This window comes from Rosa rugosa, chromosome 6 (assembly GCF_958449725.1).
Source record: "Rosa rugosa chromosome 6, drRosRugo1.1, whole genome shotgun sequence".
Classification (NCBI taxonomy): domain Eukaryota; kingdom Viridiplantae; phylum Streptophyta; class Magnoliopsida; order Rosales; family Rosaceae; genus Rosa; species Rosa rugosa.
In genome coordinates this window covers 47,863,247-47,882,214 of record NC_084825.1, presented here as the reverse complement: position 1 = coordinate 47,882,214, position 18,968 = coordinate 47,863,247, and the positions used below count along the sequence as shown (strand labels likewise).

The window sequence follows — 18,968 nt, the reverse complement described above, 5'->3', positions numbered from 1 at the left end:
GCCGCTCACCAAGTGAACATATTGCAATCACTTAGTAATAAAAATAGATAGAGAAATATACATATCACAAAAACTTGACTTCTTACCAACTCCGTCATAAACTTGTGCGGTCAATTTCACTTTAAATTTTAAAACCTTGGAGATAAAAACAGTATAGTAAACATAAAATGAACAGATAACATAGTCGAACAAATACACCCTCACTTAAAATTCGGGTCTCAAATTTTAATTTAGATCTCGAATACGCTGAATAAAATCATGAGGATTAACTCAAAAGATAGTATGAATCTTATGGAATTGAGTTCATCACGTGGATCCTAATCACGTATGCCACTGTTCTCATCTAGCTGCCTCATAAGTTTATTTACTCCATTTTTCTCTCACTAAAAATACACCAGCTGCTTCGAAACTTGCAAGAATTATATATCAAACAAGTATATTCCTGGCACTTAAATACATTGGGTGTATTTCATAGTTTCAAAAGAAATAGAGAAAAAACATGAAGATCGATCTAACTAAGGTACTGCAAGACAGTCTTATGAGCATAGTCAGCAATAACAAAAAATGCTGCTTCAGTAGGATGAACTGCATCCCAGAAAAGATACTTCGACGCGTCGGGGCATGTCCGCGAAAGCTCTGTGCACAGAGGCCCCAACTCAAGCATCCCAGTTCCACAGCATCCTTCATGTATATGCACAAACCCTACACATATAAATATTTATAATAAATAAAAAAATAAAACCTAGATTATAAGACTTTATTAACTACAAGTCTACAATGCTTTTTTCTTTTTAAATAATATGTGTCGAGTACCATATTTATCTGGGTTGTTGTACATGTCCATGATGGGGTTGTAGATGTCAAAATAGACTAGCCTTGAACTAGGGAGTGGTAATGTGGTTTGCAAACTTGAGAGAAGGGCCTGGAGCTTGGAGTTGTAGGTCTGACAGTCTATGTTTTGCTGCGTGACGCACAGGCGCTGAGGGCGCAGATTGATGATGCCGCTCAGTGTCTGTTGAAGCGGAAGGCATCCGATCGGTGGAAGACCCGCCACCATGAACCGCCGTGCTCCCCTACTGTACAGAGCCTGCATGAATATACCACCCCAAGCACAAAAGCTACGTACTATTAGTTTTCAAATTATTAGTCTCATATGTAGCTAGTTTGTAAAATCTAAATCTGTTTATCTCCCAGGTCCCCTAGTTAACATTACATTTGTACACTAGACTTTCTTGTATTCTAAGGTAGCAAGGACTGATGAATTGAAACTAAAAGCGAAATTAATGTATTAACAAATTTTAGGGGTATGCACTAGAGGGGTTGAAAAATCATTTCTCATTGCCCATGTTTTAGTCAAATTTCAATATTGGTCTCTTGTGATTTTGTGTCAATGGAGCCAAATTTTTATAAACCATAAAAAATCATCACCTCGCCATAAGTTATAGGTCTCTTTATTTCTTGAGATTAACCATTACGGTCGAAGCCTTCTCTCTCCCTTTGAGAGAAAACCCTAACTCGGCGGCGCCCCAGTGCTAACCTCTCATCCGGTGGTGGCCCTGGCAACTCGGCTGGCCTTGGCCTTGCCGATGTCATGCGGTTTTGCTGCCGCACGGGGAATGAATGGGCTGTTCATGTAGGCCTTGGATTGGGTTGCTCAAGTTTTTGGCAGGTGCAGTTTGGTTTTTGTGTTTCCGGCAGGTAATCTCTGGGAGGTGGCAGATCTTGTGTCGGTAGAGGCTTGGATCGACAGCATGATTCGAATTCGAATTCAGTGGTGGCATCGATCGGGGACGATGAAATCGAGACTGGTTCGTGGGGATGCAACTTGTGGCGGCCTGGTCTCATCGGGTTTTCGTGTTGCGGCGGGGTTCGTCGGGTTTGGTAGTGGCAGACTGTGGCGGACTCGGGGTAGTGGGGACATGATGGAGAAGGCACCGAGGAGGAGCTGCGCTAGAAGTTTGGTGGTCTGGAGGTGATGGCTGGAGCCGCGCCAAGCCCAACCTGCTGGGCCTTGGGTGGGCCTTCTTCTTGGGCTACTTGGACTGCAGTATTTTGGGCCAGGGTTTTTGTCCTAGACCCATCTTTATGTTTTTAGTTAGTCTAATTACAATAATTCCTTGTTTTATGAAGATAAGCGTTTGTGCGCATTCTATGTTTTTCTCTAGCGCCTTTAGAGTAGTACCAAAGGAGGATATCCGTTATATCTACGTTCAATGTCTAATGGGTAGGTCTATTTCTATGTACCACTGTGGGTACTACCACTACCTTCTTGTCTATCTGTAGATGGCAGCGGAAGGGTATGTAACAGCCTATTCTGGCTTTAGATGAATATATTGCCACCTGCCCTTTGGGTTTGGGTTTGATTCAAAAAAAAAAAAAGTTATAGGTCTCTTTTCATTGTTTTCTTTAATCCAACCATTAAAAGTTTAATCTAAAATATTGAAACTGAAAATCATTTAAATTTACTAAAAAGAATGAAGAGACGGGCGGTGGCTTTCCACGTGTAGTGGTCCTCTTCTTTTTGGGGAGAGTTAGCGCTTTGCGTGAATCGAAGACCTCTACCAAGGGATTAATATTGTCTAATCTTCTACTGAAATATATAATCAAGAAATTCATAGTCATGCACTCTTAGATTTAATACTAAATAATTAATATTGACATACATTTTTGGTCTCCTAGTAGTAAATGCAAAGATTATCAAGCAGATTATCAAGCATTATGTTAAATTGTTAATCAAGATATGTATATGTACAAAAAGAGACGAAATTCATTACCTGAATAAAGGACCCAAGTCTCTGGAGCAGAAAATCAGAGTACTGGTCTGTAGACGTAAACTGAGTTTTCCTCTCGGTTAGTGGAAACTCATACACGTTCAGCATCAAGTCATTCGTCCCAACACTAACCACAAACAGTGCATTTTCCACAATCTCTCTACCCTTCTTTTCCCCAACACTTATCTTCATCCTCACTACGGCTTCATCAAAATACTCCAACTGATCCCCCATACTATAGACGTGGCTCAACTCCAAGGTCAGATCATCTAGGCCGCAAGTTCCCGACGCGAAACTGACCCCGGTGAGCAAATCATAGTCGGTCAGTTTCGGGTCGAGGTAAGCAGGCAAGAGGTCCTTGAGTCCCAAGTTTGAGGCCATAAAGTCAGTTGCAATCTTTCCATTGGAGTACCTTCCGGTGGGGACGTGGTCCGGCAGGTCTCTGCCGTAAGGGGGATGGTCGCACCGAACGAAAGGCAGGAGGTCGTTGTTCATGCCGGAATCCACCGTGGAATCGCCGAAAGCGAAGAGAGCAGAAACAGATGGAGAGGAGGCACTGATCGGAGATGGCGGTAGGATTATCAAGGTGGCCAAAGAGAAGAGTAGTGTGAACATGACTGTGTGAGCAATAGGGTTTTGAATACATTTCCAAACCAACATCATCTAATCTTGAATGGATATTGGTGCATTGTCGTCTGATTTTGAATGACGTATTTGGAGTGCACGCCATTCGACTGTGATAGGAATTTAAGCATAGAATGTGGTAACAGGTTTACCAACTGTGATCCCATTCCTTTTGAATGAGTATGCAAGCAGCTGCTTAGTGTTTTTATTCCTACGTTGAAATATTCTGTCCAAATGATGATCCTCTTCATAAATAATAAGTTGTCTGCCCTAAAATGATGTTAAATGATATATGATAGTACTGGCATGATTACTAAAATCTTGTAAACATGGTCAAATAGATGCTAAATCAACTTGTGAACATGGTCAAAGATATGTTGAATCAACTTTACATGAAAGCCAAGAATTAGTTACTTCAATTTCAAAGGAATGCGGTTAAAATATTACTCCAACAAAATTCTACCATACATCTAATGTATTGATACTCCGTGTTACCATAAAATAAATTCCAACCTATCCCGTAGAAACTAGACCTATAAATTTCTCAAAATAATAATAATAATAATAATAATAATAATAATAATAATAATAATAATAATAATAATAAATCTTTCCAAAACTGTGGACTAAAATTGCATGTTCAGGTTTAGCTAAAATTGCACGTTCTTATTTTGTCACCAAAATTTTTCTACCCTCAAATGATCATTTTCAAACAATTCTCGAACTGATTAAACTCAAAAATCACGAGTAAAATTTTTTAATGATTCTTAAAATTATAAAATAATAAACTGCATAAAAAAATAATTAGTTCGAAATTTCGGTGTTCCATCAATTAGAACATGTTATGAAAATATCCTTTAAAAATGGTGAGCTTATAGTATAGGAGGCAATCTCAACATAAATTGTACGACCATATATCCATCGATCTCTTCCGCCAATTTGGAAGACAGCTGCGCCATTTCTCCTCCGCTCTCCTGTTTTTCTCTTTCTACTTCTCTTTATTGATCACAACATATTTCAATTTATCTTCTGTATCTGATGATCTGAACTTTCACATGCAGTGCTGAACTGCTGATAGCTAATTCTTTTTGTGTTTAGAGAAGTGCTGATCATAGCTAATTCGTTGCGACTACTTAATGAAATCCCGAACTGTAATATTTAGCTTACTGCATGCAGATAGCTAGGCATCCATTGGTGGTTAATTATTTTAATTTCTCTCTCTCTCTCTCTCTCTCTCTATATATATATATATATATATATATATTGAGAACGTGGCCTTACAGTTTAATTAATTAGTACAATATGTAAGATAGATGAAAAGAGGGCATAGTGTGTATTTTTCGTTGGGGATTTCCTGGAAAAAACCGTCGCATATTTCTGCGATTCCTTATGAAAGATATTCAGTCCATCAGAATAGAAAATAAAGAGGGTCTTTTTGCTCGTCGGATCCTTTATATGGAAATCAGAGGCCAGGGGGCCATTCCCTTGACGCGTACTGATGAGAATTTGACTCCATGAGAAATTGAGCAAAAAGCTGCTGAATTGGCCTATTTCTTGCGCGTACCAATTGAAGTATTTTGAAAAAAGGAACTGAAAAACGAATACTTTGCAAGAGGGAAAAAACTCAAGAACCCTCTTTTTTTTCTATACCATAACTTAACGGAAGTTTGTTCTGAACGCCTATTCGAGCCAAAGTAAACGTATACGAAGCAACCCTAAAACGAAATTTTTTGTGTCCATAATTTTTTTTTATATTTGATATTTTATTTAATAGAACGGGAGTTCTTTCGTCTCGAAATCCAACTAATATTATGGGCTAGCTCTTTCTTATTCTATTTCTGTATTCTTTCTAGATTCAAGGACTAACCTAACCGCTATACTGCATCACAAATAAAAACCTCGCAATAGATTAATGGGCTCGATGACTTGGGATATAACTTATGCTTGATAGAAATATTAGTATCATATAGAGTCGACGCATGGGATGAGTTCATTAAAACTTCAAAAATTCACAGACGAAAAATGGCAAAAAAGAAAGTATTCATTTCCCTTCTATATCTTGCATTTATAGTATTTTTGCCTTGGTGGATCTCTCTCTCTCATTTAAAAAAAGTCTGGAATCTTGGATTACTAATTGGTGGAATATTAGGCAATCCGAAATTTTTTTGAATGATATTCAAGAAAAGAGTATTCTAAAAAAATTCATAGACTTAGAGGAACTCCTTCGTTTGGAGGAAATGATAAAGGAATACCCAGAAACGCATTTACAAAAGCTTCGCGTCGAAATCTACAAAGAAACGACCCAATTGATCAAGATGCACAATGAGGATCGTATCCATACAATTTTACACTTCTCGACAAATATAATCTGTTTCGTTATTCTAAGTGGTTATTCTATTCTAGGTAATGAAGAACTTGTTATTCTTAACTCTTGGGTTCAAGAATTCCTATATAACTTAAGTGGCACAATAAAAGCTTTTTCTATTCTTTTATTAACTGATTTATGTATAGGATTCCATTCGCCCCACGGTTGGGAATTAATGATTGGCTCTGTCTACAAAGAGAGTTAATAAGATAGAATTAAGGCGGATCAGGTCCCAATTAAGCAGGCTGGGAGAGAAAGGAGGAGGCACATGCAACTCCCCATTAAATCCTCACGTACATAATTAGGAAATATATTTCTCATCAAATTCCACCTTACAGAGCTGTGGAGTAGTAGTAGCCTCAGCACATGACAATCTCTTATTTGGTGGGCAATCTTAAAAATGTCCTGCATAATTTCATACCAATGGGCTGGGCTGAGACACTGGCCAGTTTCATAAGTCCTGTTGGGTTGAGGTCGTAGGTTTGCCCTGGCCCTGGTAGTGTAGGGAAGCCTCCCTCTTACCTAAACTTTTTTTATCTAAAAAAAAAAAAAGAAATAAACCAATAAGGATATAAATCAGATTGAAAAACCAACACTGAGGTCGATTCCAAAAGGAAACCGTCATTGCTGATCAGTAAGGAGAACAGGAAAATAAGGGGTCTCAACAATTAGATTCAGATCCTCATAGGCCACCATTTTTAGAAGCAAGCAATTCCTTTAGAACTTGTAAATTTGTCATACAGCAGTGAAGAGGGACACCGAAATCTACTTATTTTCAGCCTCAATCAAACATTCCCAGGGCTTGCCAGACAAGTAGCATAGAGACACAGTCTCAAACTGATTCTGCCCTATCCTAGCTTCCTTCAGACTGAAACTAAAGCATTGACTAGCCAGAATTACGTCGCATATAAAATTTGTGTGAGACCTTCGGAGCTTAACCTAGAGCGAGAAACTGAAAAAAGACTTTAGAGTTCTCATGTATAGCCGTAGGTTTCAGGTTAAATCCATTGAGAGCCACACAAAAAAAAAAAAAAAAAAAAAAAAAAAAAAAAGGTTGCTTCCCTAACCAGCAATCTAGTGATTCCTATATATTTTCTGCCTTGCTAGAGTACTATAGTGTAGAGGCTAGTTCAGTGATAAAGAAGAGTGCTTTCTAACTTGGGTTGAAACCAAACATCTTTAACATGCAACTCCCGGCCCTAAGCTTGGCTGTATATATTCAAGTGCAGAGCATCAAACTTCTTATAACCTGTAAAGAACGGGGAGTGAAATTTATATTCTTTAATTATTTTATAATCCACACTCTATGTTTTTCTTTTTACAATTTACATTTCACAAACTATGAAAAGTGAGGTGGGTATAATGTAGGATTTTAGCACACAATAGTTTTTACCTAAAATTGTGGACTATAGGCTATAACACATGATTTTTGGCCAAAATTACATATTTTGAAAATCATGCTTTATGAGCGATGAGCTTATAATTTACCAGAATTAGTAATATTAAAGTTTAACATATTTCGATGAATGCGTATACGTCTATAGCACCTTCTAATGTATCAAACCATGCACGATCCCATTTTCATTCAAATTATCATGTTTATTAATCACAGTGATAAAATGTGTCACGTATGGTGTAGGAACTAAGAGCCAGATATTAGGATTAGGACACACCCTTTTCCTGTTGGAAGGAGCCAACAGAAATTGGGTATATCCGTATATGCTCTCGGTGTCTCCTTCTTATCCTTCCCTCCCTTTTCTCCTTCTCCTTCTCCTTCTCCTTCTTTCTCCTCCATTTTCAAAACCTCTAAGCTCTAACACACACACACACACACACACACACTTGACTTGCTTTCTTCTTCAATTTCAAAGCTCAAATCCCTACAGAGGCTACTGTGGAGACCTCTGTGGATGTAAACAATGGCGCGCTCAGCTCCAATTCTCAACCGCGACACCTCGCACTTGCTCTTCACCTTCAAACCTCCCCACTCTCCCTTCCACTCTCTCACTTCTCTCCGCCTCACCAAGCCTACTCTCCTCCCTACTTTTCTATCTTCTTCTTCTTCTTCTTCTTCGCCTGGTTCTTGTGTCACGCGCGTCACCACCGTCCCGGTAGAGTACGCGCCGCCGGCTCCCGAATTCGAGTTCCACAGCGAGCTCGCGCGCCTCAAGTCTCTCCGCTCCCGCCTCGCCGGCGCCAAATCGCTACGCGCCAAAACCAGAGTGATCGACGGAGATTCCAGAGTGAAAAGATTCTTCAATTCCGGCAACAGCCGAGTCTTCTCTGCGGTTTTGGCCTCGCTGGATTTGAGTCCGACCGAGTTGTTCTTGTTCAAGTGCCTCGTCGCCGCCGGCCAAGAGCACGTGCTCGGCTGGGGGTTTGAGTTCGCCGAGAGCGAGGCGGAGCCGGCCAGGAGCCCCGTGAAGACCGCGTTTTACGCCATTGCTGAAATGATTGAGAAATTGGATGTGAACAGTGACGGTTCGGGGAAGAAGAAGGTTCGGTTTGCTTTGAATGATGAAGATTTTGAGGACTTGAAGAAGCTACTGAAGAATTTGGGAGAGGTTGAACAGTTCTATAACTGCATTGGAGGAGTGATTGGGTGAGTCCACTATTTCGGTTCTTCGAATTCATTTTAGTCTTAACTTTTCTTATATGGAAAGCTTTGCATTAGGATATGTGAGTTGTTAGCTTATATTACAAACTTGTGCAGATATCAGATAACAGTAATGGAGCTTCTAGCGCAATCGAGAGCTGAAATGCAGACTACAAATTGGTATAACAACATACAAGAGCAGATGGAATGCCAGTTTTTGGAAATTCATGCACCTAGTGGACTTGATCTTTCTGAAAATGCAGAATATGCAGCTCAAGCTGCTCTATGGGGAATTCAGGTTTGTGTCAGGGCTATTGGTCTTTCGATATGAAGGTTGTTAGATTGTCTTGAACTAAAAGATGTTTTTCATTTTAGGGTTTGCCAGACCTAGGTGAAATTTATCCTCTGGGAGGCTCCGCCGACAGGCTTGGTTTGGTTGATCCTGATACAGGTGAATGTCTCCCAGCTGCAATGCTTCCTTATTGTGGGCGGACTTTATTGGAAGGTCTTATAAGAGATCTTCAGGTATAAGATCTCTGTTTGTCAAGATTGGAAACTTGACAAGAAAAATGAGCTAACATAGAAGTTTTTATGTGATGATGAAGTTATATGCATCTTACGTTTTAGTATATTGATTGCAAGGCTAGAGAGTTTTTGTACTTCAAGATTTATGGGAAGCAGTGCATCACTCCTGTTGCTATCATGACAAGTGCTGCAAAGAACAACCATGAACACATAACTTCTCTTTGTGAAAAACTTGAATGGTTTAAGAGAGGTCGATCAAGTTTCCAACTTTTCGAACAGGTATAATGTGGGAAACTATAAAGGGTATTTCTGTAATGCTTATGTATTATGGAATCATTTATCTGGTTTTGGCAATAAATGTATTCTTGTGAAATTGCAGCCCCTTGTTCCAGCTGTTAGTGCAGAGGATGGGCAATGGATAATCAAGAAACCTTTTGCTCCCATTTGCAAGCCTGGTGGTCATGGTGTGATATGGAAACTTGCTTATGATAAAGGCATTTTTCAATGGTTTTATGATCATGGACGTAAAGGTGCAACTGTACGGCAAGTTAGGTAAGCTGTTTTTCTTCAATCGGAAAATGTTGATAAATTGGATTCCACATCTTGACTTACATAATAACAATGAATTTCCAGCAATGTTGTGGCCGCTACAGATTTGACTCTCTTGGCACTAGCAGGGATTGGTTTACACCATGGGAAGGTACAAATTTGCTATGGTGTTCATAAAGATGTTATGGAAACTGGTAGCACCTTTTGGACTTAGAATCCTTCTTCTTTTTTAATTGTTTTTCACTTCAACCTGTGCATGTAACAGAAACTGGGGTTTGCTTCCTGTAAGAGGAACTCGGGGGCTACAGAAGGAATTAATGTTCTAATGGAGAAGAAAAATCTGGATGGAAGGTGGGCATATGGTTTGTCTTGCATTGAATACACAGAGTTTGATAAATTTGGGATAGCAGATGGACCTCATTCTCGTAATAGGTATGTAGTTATCTCTTATTAAAAATTTGTAATATAACTTGTAGTATATGGTGTGATTTGATATCCTTTGTCCTTGAAATTTACATAAGACCAATGTAGTAGCATGCCAACTTAGACTGTGTATGGTTTTTTCTTTACAATATCCAATGTTGTTATTCAGTGAAGCACTGGTGCTCTTTTTCCTGGCTCATTTCATGTGGCCTTTAAATAATTAAGAATAGTGATGCTCCCTAATATTCTGAAATCATCCTTAATGTGGATTCAGTAGGTCACAAAATGCAAAACTTGGTGCAAGTACATGATACTTGACTTGATAAGTTCAACATATTTAGAATGAGGCAGAGTTGATAGTCCAATATTGTTTCTTAATTCCAAACAGTCAGTTGGTCCGTGAATCTAGACCTTTACTGCAAACCTCTTGATAAAGTTGTGATTTTGTGTAATTCATGTAAGCAAGACATATTCTAACTTAAAGCACCAAAGTTGTTTGTCAACGTGTTATATTCTTTTCTCTTATTCTTTGGCCATTCGTTTCTTTCACCATGACTTTTACTTGGTAATTTAAATTTTCAGTTCTATAGTCCAACATTGACCATGCTTTCTATGTTCAAGTTTGCAGGCAGAGTTCCCTGCCAATACAAACATTTTGTATGTAGACTTACCTTCCGCGGAGTTGGTGGGTTCCAGTAAGAATACAGACAGCTTACCTGGCATGGTGTTAAATGTTAAAAAGGCGATATCATTTGTAGACAATTTTGGAAATCCACACAGGTACTTTTTAAAACCTTTAACTGCTGTTTCACAAGTGATTATTATGTCTGCATCAATAATACTTGACGGCAGATCCTGCAAAGATAAAACCTCAATAGACTTCTTCTACCTACAATTTGGTTGTTTGTTTTTAATCTTTGTAACGGGTGCATCAGACATGGTATGCTAATCATTACAGACTGCACTACGAAAGAAACAGATCTTGCACACATGAATAATGTTAGCCTGGCTCGTAATGACTTTCCTTGTATTGTAGTGTTCCTGGTGGCAGGCTTGAATGCACAATGCAAAATATTGCCGACAATTTTCTTAATACACATCCATCTAGAGATTATAAAGGCATTGAAGGTATTATTACTGTCTAAATTGCATATTACTGTGACTACTTATCCCTTTTATGTTTGATGTTTATGAATAACTATATTGCTATAACTGTTGGCAGATAAGCTTGATACCTTTATTGTTTTTAATAAAAGAAGACGGGTTACATCATCTACTAAGAGGAAAAGAAGGCATGCAGACAAATCTTTACACCAAGTATGTAATAGTGCTCTATGTCTCCTTTTCCTGAGAGTATAAATTGAAGTGTACCCTTTTTGTTGCGACACAGTGCAGAGGGTAATTTGTCTCCTTAAGTTAATATCGTTATGTTAAACTCATATGCAGACTCCGGATGGTTCGCTGTTGGATATCCTAAGAAATGCTCATGACCTTCTGTCTCAGTGTGATATTCAACTTCCTGAGGTACATTCTCTTTATTATTTTGCAGTAATGTAACCAAAATTACTTCCACTTGATGCCAGCTAATGTTATCACTTAGTATTTGCTCAATGGAAATCCATAGTTCTTGATGAAGTTTCCTTTTGATATTCAATTGTGGTATTTTACTTCATCCTATGATGCAGATTGGAGGTAATGACAAGTATCTAAATTCTGGACCACCATTTCTTATTCTTCTGCACCCTGCTCTTGGCCCCCTTTGGGAGGTCACCAGACAAAAGGTAAGTCAATGAGAATCTGACAGATTCGCCAGTTCAACTCCTTTTTCTCCCTGTCTTTGGTAATGTGCATTTTGTTCACTAATCTCATGTGGCACCCGAGGATGTGTTGTTGGTTCATTTTATTGTTTTCTAGATTTTGTATTTCTTCATTGAAATATTGAAGAAATGAATAGCTAAGCAGCAAGTTATGTTTACCTGACAGTTCTATGGAGGCTCAATAAGCAAAGGCTCTGAGTTACAAGTAGAGGTCGCAGAGTTCCTGTGGAGGAATGTTCAGGTTTGAACTTTAAAATAGAACATTGAGAAATACAAAGATGTTGTCTCCTTACTAATCTCTTTCCCATATCCAGCTTGATGGAAGCCTGATCATAGAGGCTGATAATATTATGGGCTCAAGTAGGGTTGGTGAAGATGGTGAACCTATTTTACAATATGGACACAGGTAGAAGCCTGTTGCTTTCATTTCTACAATTTAAGGTCTTCAGAAATGATGAACCCATTTTACAGTTGAAGTTGTAGTAATAATTTATTGATCCCGTAGGTGTGGAAGGTGTAAATTACAGAATGTAAGAGTATTGAATGAGGGAATTGACTGGAATTTTGAAGACAATGTCTATTGGAAGCATGTTGTGCAGCGCATCCAAGCATGTAAGGTTGTACTGCATGGAAATGCTGAGTTTGAGGCAACTGATGTTATCCTAAAGGTTAGTTTGAAAACCAATCACTGTAGATATGCATGGAGGAAAAGACAAATTCTTTGAAATTTTTTAATTTGAGTTTTTAAATTTTTTTTTTTTTATAAACTGGATTTCGGGCCTCCACCTTTCACAGATTATTTAAGGTATTATTACTTTTGTAGTAAATCTTGCCGGCGTAACATATTCAAATGATTGGAATTCAGTCAGAAGCATTTTGTATGATAAACAATAAATTTGTTAAAGAGTGCCTGGGGGGCATGATACCATGTACAAATCCAATTTGACTCTATTGAATTCAATACTTTTGACAAGAACAATAAGAATTTAATAAGAGGTAGAGCTTTTAAGATATCTAAAGTAGCACGTTTTCAATATTGAAGTCCACTTTGGACCTTGTGTTTTTCTCAATGACTGGTGAATGGAGGAGGTTTCATATCCAATTGTTAGGAGTTCACCTTTCCATCAGTAATTTTAAGCTGGTTATGAATTTATATTATAGGTAAAAGCTAACAAGCGTCTTTTTGTTCTTATCAACTGATGCAGGGAAATCATGTATTTGAAGTTCCAAATGGCTACAAAATGAAGATCACGCCAGGAGATTCAGGTTTGTGGAGTTTAGAGTCTATAATAGCATTGTTGCTCAGTTTGCCTGCTGACTTTTCCTTGACTTTTTTAAGTTCTAAAGTTTATATTAAAGAACAGAATAAATGAGGGTGAATGAAACGACTAAGAAATTTTTTTTAGAGGAAGAGAGGTAACTTGAGTAGTTTAATGAAAGCAAATAGAAACACCCTCCAAAGTGACAAAATCAAGCCTGAGATGATAACTGCTAGAATGGGACTCCCTTTCTATCCAACACAGACGTAAATGCCATTTCAAAAAGACTTACATACATGTCTGCAATACAATCATTAATTTATCCATCTTCATTTCATGGGTTATCCAGGTTTAGCAATCGGATTAGATCCTATCGCAGAGAATATGATGGACAGTGGAAGCTGGTATTGGAAGTACGGGATCAAGGGCACAAATATTCAGTTGGAATTGGTAGAGTTGTAAATCTTATACATACAAATTATTCTTTCCATTGGTGAATCGTGGTTCACATATGGACGTGTAACTCAACCTCATAAATTATGCATTGTTCAGGTTAGGTTTAACCATATACGTTAAACCATATATAACTAGGTTAGTTTCCTTTTATGTATTATATAGTTGTCATTGTACCTTTAGGATCTGTCGCCGCAGCTCATGTTACTCTTTTCTTGTAGTATTAGTGAGGAAGCGGATCATCAAGGAACTGATGTAAAATAAAGAGTTGGAAGTAATGAAATATGTTCAATTCTTTCTTCATTTTCTCAAGACATTATATAGCTGGTATGACCTTGAGGAGGTTTCAAATTCATCTCAATTCTCAATGAAATTGCGATAATATCTAAACCAATCAACAGGGAAGAATGAATATTTTTCTGGAAACAAACAACAATATGAGATCAATTTGCAGTAATCAATGTATACGACAGTTTTATCTGTGCGCTTAATCTTCACAAATATACATATCTTTTTGTATGCAACATTGTAACAAACATCGTACTGTCATTGATTCCGAGATTGAAAGCAGCATCTGTTCAGTAATCTAAGCAGTGCATCGGCTTTTCTTCGAGCTTTCAAGGATCCATCAGCAACCAAGCTTTGAAGAGAAGGGATACTCCGCGGGTTCATCAATAGTCGTCTTGCAACCTCCTCTCCTCCATCTTTGCACAACCCCAACAGAAGAGTTATTGAATTCTCCTTCCCTTTTGGAGAACCAAATCTCAGAAGATCAATGAGAATTGGCACTAGAACCCTACTCTTCCCAATCTCCTCCAACCCTTCAGAGCATCCCAAAAGTTGAGCAAGAACTGCCAAGGCATCATCTGTTATCCCCGCCTTGTCATCCATCAACAGATCAATGAGCAGGGGACCCGCTCCAGCAACCACCAGACTGACCTTGTTAGCATTGTAGACTGCAAGGTTGAAGAGAGCAATGGCTGCGTCCTTTTTACCAGCCGGAGTTCCTTCTTTCAAAAGCCCCACCAATGCCGGAATGGCTCTTGGTCTTTTTCCAATTGTCACCTTGCAGTCATCAATAATGGACAAGCTGAAAATTGCTGCTGCTGCATTCTCTCTTGCTTCCATTGTGTTCCCTGATTCCAACACATCGATTATGTAATCAATTGCTCCTGCAGCCATTATCAAAATTTTGTTGTTGTTGAAGATGGAAAGGTTGAGTAGTGCGGTGACAGCATTTTCCTGAATTCTTGGATCATGTGATCTCAGCAATGTCACTAAGAAAGGAATAGCTCCTGCTTCAGCTATTATTCTTCTGTTATCCATGCCTGTTTTAGCAAGTAACCGAAGCTCGTATGCTGCTTGTCTTTGGATATCTGGTGAACCTGTTGCTAGTTTTCCCACCAGAAACTCAGCTGTTAACTTCACAGCATCAACTGCAGCTTTTACAACAGAAATGTGATCCACAGCATTTTCACAAGAATCTCTTTTGCTCCTGCTCCTGCTCCTCTCCAAATCTGAAGAAGATGATGGTGATGATCCAACTTCTGGAACATTGTTTTCCTCACACCATTGATGCAATAGACTCTTCAGTGCATAGTTAGGTATAAGGGCCATGTGAATAAGCTTCTGTCCACTTTTGGGGCATGTTTGGTGCCCTGAATTGATCCACTGAGCAATGGAATTTCGATCATATGTATGCCCCGATGCTACTATCACAGGATCTCTCATCAAGTCTAGTGAAATCGGGCATCGAAATTCATCTGGGATGTTGGCAACTATGGATTGAGAAGATGAGGAGTGATCATAATATCTATTTGAGGGTGTAGAACCTAGCAGCTTGAAGTCTTCCTTGTTGGTTGTTTCGAAATCATCATAGACGAAAATCATGGATTTGCAATATGAAACAAGGGAGATGAGGTTGTTTATATTGCATACCACAATTAGTCCGCCACTCCCTGCTTGCTTTTGAGCTTCTGCCTCTAGCTTTGAAATCTCTTCCTCGTAATCCATTGAGCTTCTCAAGCCAATGCTGCTCAAGATATCCTTCACCTTGCCCAAGTCTACAAACCCTTTGTTCTTCTTGTTCCTCTCATTGTTGCTCCCCATCAATACCAAAAGCTCTTCTCTTCTCTTCACCTCTTTAAGGTCAATAAACAACTCTGCCCTTTTCGCTTGCCGGTGAAGAAGCTCAATCTGCTCTCTAATATCTGCCGTAATATTGAGCAAACTCACAGGCAAAATATCAAGTGCTCTCCCTAACTCCTTGACCAACACGTAGAACTGATTTGAAACCAGCTCCATCTGCATAAGTCCCCACAAAAAGCTGCAGTCCTTACACTCTTGAATCAAAAACTTGATTCTTCGAATCACGGAGAAGAGCTCAGTGAGGCACAGGATTGAAGATGGAGGGAGAGGGCCGTTAGTTTCTTGAATCTCTTCGAACAAAGAAGAAAGAAGCTTAATCCTCCTTATCATGGTGGAGATGTTCCTGACTTGAAGGAAAGGAAGCTTTTCCATGGAGCAAATCTCATTGCATATGTGAATCAATGACTCTAAGAATGACCCAGTAGGCAAAAAGCCTGAAGAAACCAACATTGGAGGAATTAGAGCCACATCCATGGTTCAAAACCCTCTATAATTCTCAGTGTTGAGTATGTTTTCTGTTCGATTTTATTACTAAAACCTCTTGCTCTTGTTGCTAATTAAGCTAGGATTTTTCAAATTTCTTGAACAAGAACAAGGTTTCTAATTTGGATATTGAAATAACGGGGAAAGAGAGAAATAGTAATCTAATTGCATGGACTCTTGACTGTTTCTGTTTGGATTAGTTGACATTAGAGACAACAGAAAAGATGGAGAAGTGAACAAGTTAGGGATTCATGGGTTGCTGCCACTTGGCGCAACCTCTGGCCATTTTGGTTTGTTATGTTACCCGCCATTTTTTATATTACAAACACTTACATGGGAAAATGCTGAATAGGAAATTAGGAATACATACCATGTCAAACTAGTACTTGGTGACCTAATTCTTATCTTCATTTGTGGTTTCAAAATGTAAAAATAATGATATTGTGTCCTTATATGGAATGTCTTATTAGGAACATTTGAGTTTTTATGAATAAATGATAATTTCATTAATATAAAATCATACCGAGAAGGTCATTATGTTGTATTGAGTGGCACTTAGACCGTGAAGACGATGAGCATGACGGTGCAAATGGCGGCGCAGGAGTGGCGGCGCGGTCGTGCCGGCATGGTCGTGGGGCCTTGATCGATCGGAAGTGATGAGGCGGCTGTGCGTACAATCGTCGTGCAGAGGAGCTTGGTTTCTGGGCTTGGGTCAGACCATGCTTATTGGGCTGGGATGGTGACTTTCCTGGGGTCTGTTTTGTTGAGCTTTTCTAATAGTTAGTTTTTACTTTCTAATAATTTCCTTTGTTTTAGGAAGCTATGCTTCTAGGTTTTTAGTAGCGTCATCGAGTCTCGTTTACTCTGTCTATTTACTATGTAGTAGTCAATAGTCTATAGGCTCCCCTTTCTGAGCATGGAACCGTCAAATGATTGGACCTAATCTATGTATCACTGTGCTACTACCACAAACTCTTTATCTACCCCATGTTGGTAGAGGGAGGATATGTAATGGCCCTTTCTGGCTTTCGATGAATGACAGTCACCCTATTTGGGTTTATTCAAAAAAAAAAAAAAGACCATGAATATATATGGACTTTTGGCAGCTACAATAGTCACCATTTTATAATTGTTCATGAAACCATTTTCATTCTATAGCTTATAATGTATATTATTTTTGTTTATAAATTCATAATTTATGTACTATATTAACATGTCAAATACATCTAATAAAGACAAGAGTCCCATATATACTAATCATAATTAAAATTTGAAACCTACCATTGAAAAAGACCCAAAAAAAAAAGAGGAGACATTTGGTCAAGTGGTGAATGAAAAATGGTAGACGAATGAATGAGTGAGACATTATACAGGAGATAGATCACTCTATCTTCATTCTTCAAACATATTTTTTAGTTCTCGGAGCCTTTTAGTATTACCGTTTCAATGTATTATTTAGTATAAAAATACCGATTCTTCTTCTTTGTAATGCATTATTTTTTTTGTTTATTGTAACTCTAGGTTTCACCGTCAGTAAGAGTGATTATTTTTAACTATTTGTCTACATTAGTCCATTACCCAAGATCCATCACATAGGAAATTCTTGAGTTTAAATCTCATTGTTGAACTTATTGGGTGTTCCAACATAATTAGAAGAAAAAAGAATTATAGTATCCTTTCTTAATTACTTGTGTGATGGACTTGCTTATGGGTTTACTCATCCAAATTTTTGGAGACGAGTAGACAATTACAGAAAAAATCCGTAGAACTTCACGAGTCAAAGGTTATCTTACACAGATTATGTTATAAGATTTCTCAATCGCCCAAAAGTGAATGTATTTGCAGATTCATATATCATCATCTCTTTTTGTCTTCTTTTTCTTCATGTTTTGCCCCTTCACCATTTCCTTAGTTATATTAGTCTACCTCTAAGTAGCAAGCAATGGTCAGAATGTCAGATACATGATGCCCTATTACATTTAGCAGGATTAGACATTTTAAAATCTACCTCAACCATTCTCTGTAACTTTCACTTCCAAACTTCAGATGAACCAAATCTAATATATCCTTGAAAACCTTATAGATCACTAAAACTAAGACAATAGGACGAAGATGATCGATAGTGACTTTGTGAAAATGTCTATTTTTCTGAAGAACATTGTTTTGTTTGGTTTTGTTTTTCTTTATTTGGTCTGATAAAAGGGCATTGTCATTTTTTTTTTGGTACATAAAAGGGCATTGTCATTGCTTCCCAAACTAGAAGGGATGTAATGTTTCAACGTATATCTAAACCCTAAAGAGGATGAAGGGGATGTTGAGGTAAATTCACTTTCACTTTAGGATTAAACAAGAGGTGGAAGGCTGTTTGACTTGGCTGTTGGGTACCTACCGATCGAATTGAACATTTGTGTTTGGATCTATTAACAATAGGTCGACTTCTCCACAATTATATAGTTCTATGTATGGAGACCAAACAAATCCAGTGCGTATCTTGCTAACGACAAAAGAATGAAAGCTCCATAAATCATACTTCTCAACATCATCGTTCATATACATTAATTCGTGTGAGCATGTTTAGTGTTGTCATACTTTTAATCCAGATAAACACTTATAGAGGACCAAGTCTCTCCGCCTACTAATTGTTAATTAGTTTTTTGTTGGAGGCCTAGATTTTCAAATAAGTATTTATATCATATTTTAAGCTCAATGACTACAAGTAGTCAAGTACTATGTGTTACTTAGTTTTAATCGTTAATGTACATTTATAGCTTTAATCCAGCCATTACGTGAGGGAGTGTGTGAGAATGTAGATCATTACAATGTTCGAATTTGATTTGTCTAAAAAAAACTCGGCTCGAGTTATGTTTGAACTAGAATCATAGTTAAGTTTAGTTTGAGTTTAACTTTATAAATACATGGAGAGTATCATATTGCTCAAAGTAAGGTCTCTTGGTC

The 18,968-nt window shown here is 38.2% G+C and overlaps 3 protein-coding genes and 1 pseudogene across 3 annotated transcripts; 2 read left to right on the top strand and 2 right to left on the bottom strand.

The window, feature by feature from the left end:
* Positions 1 to 511: 511 nt before the first annotated feature.
* On the bottom strand, positions 512 to 3,434 carry LOC133716908 (GDSL esterase/lipase At2g40250-like). The gene is made up of 3 exons (XM_062143546.1): positions 2,775 to 3,434; positions 814 to 1,087; positions 512 to 702 (listed from the first exon to the last, which is right to left on the bottom strand). Exons 1-3 carry the CDS (start codon positions 3,432 to 3,434, stop codon positions 512 to 514), a joined length of 1,125 nt encoding a protein of 374 aa, XP_061999530.1.
* A 1,284-nt stretch (positions 3,435 to 4,718) lies between these two features.
* Positions 4,719 to 5,965, top strand: LOC133716907 (chloroplast envelope membrane protein-like; annotated as a pseudogene).
* Positions 5,966 to 7,502: 1,537 nt separating this feature from the next.
* Positions 7,503 to 13,685, top strand: LOC133714781 (UTP--glucose-1-phosphate uridylyltransferase 3, chloroplastic). Its single transcript, XM_062141034.1, has 17 exons — positions 7,503 to 8,362; positions 8,474 to 8,654; positions 8,732 to 8,881; positions 8,999 to 9,160; positions 9,261 to 9,433; positions 9,515 to 9,581; positions 9,696 to 9,862; positions 10,475 to 10,633; positions 10,890 to 10,981; positions 11,076 to 11,170; positions 11,300 to 11,377; positions 11,539 to 11,634; positions 11,837 to 11,911; positions 11,985 to 12,076; positions 12,176 to 12,338; positions 12,876 to 12,936; positions 13,279 to 13,685. Exons 1-17 carry the CDS (start codon positions 7,680 to 7,682, stop codon positions 13,389 to 13,391), a joined length of 2,607 nt encoding a protein of 868 aa, XP_061997018.1. The 5' UTR covers positions 7,503 to 7,679; the 3' UTR covers positions 13,392 to 13,685.
* Positions 13,686 to 13,773: 88 nt separating this feature from the next.
* On the bottom strand, positions 13,774 to 16,132 carry LOC133714782 (U-box domain-containing protein 1-like). The gene has a single exon (XM_062141036.1). It carries the CDS (start codon positions 16,002 to 16,004, stop codon positions 13,929 to 13,931), a length of 2,076 nt encoding a protein of 691 aa, XP_061997020.1. The 5' UTR covers positions 16,005 to 16,132; the 3' UTR covers positions 13,774 to 13,928.
* Between the last annotated feature and the right edge of the window lie 2,836 nt (positions 16,133 to 18,968).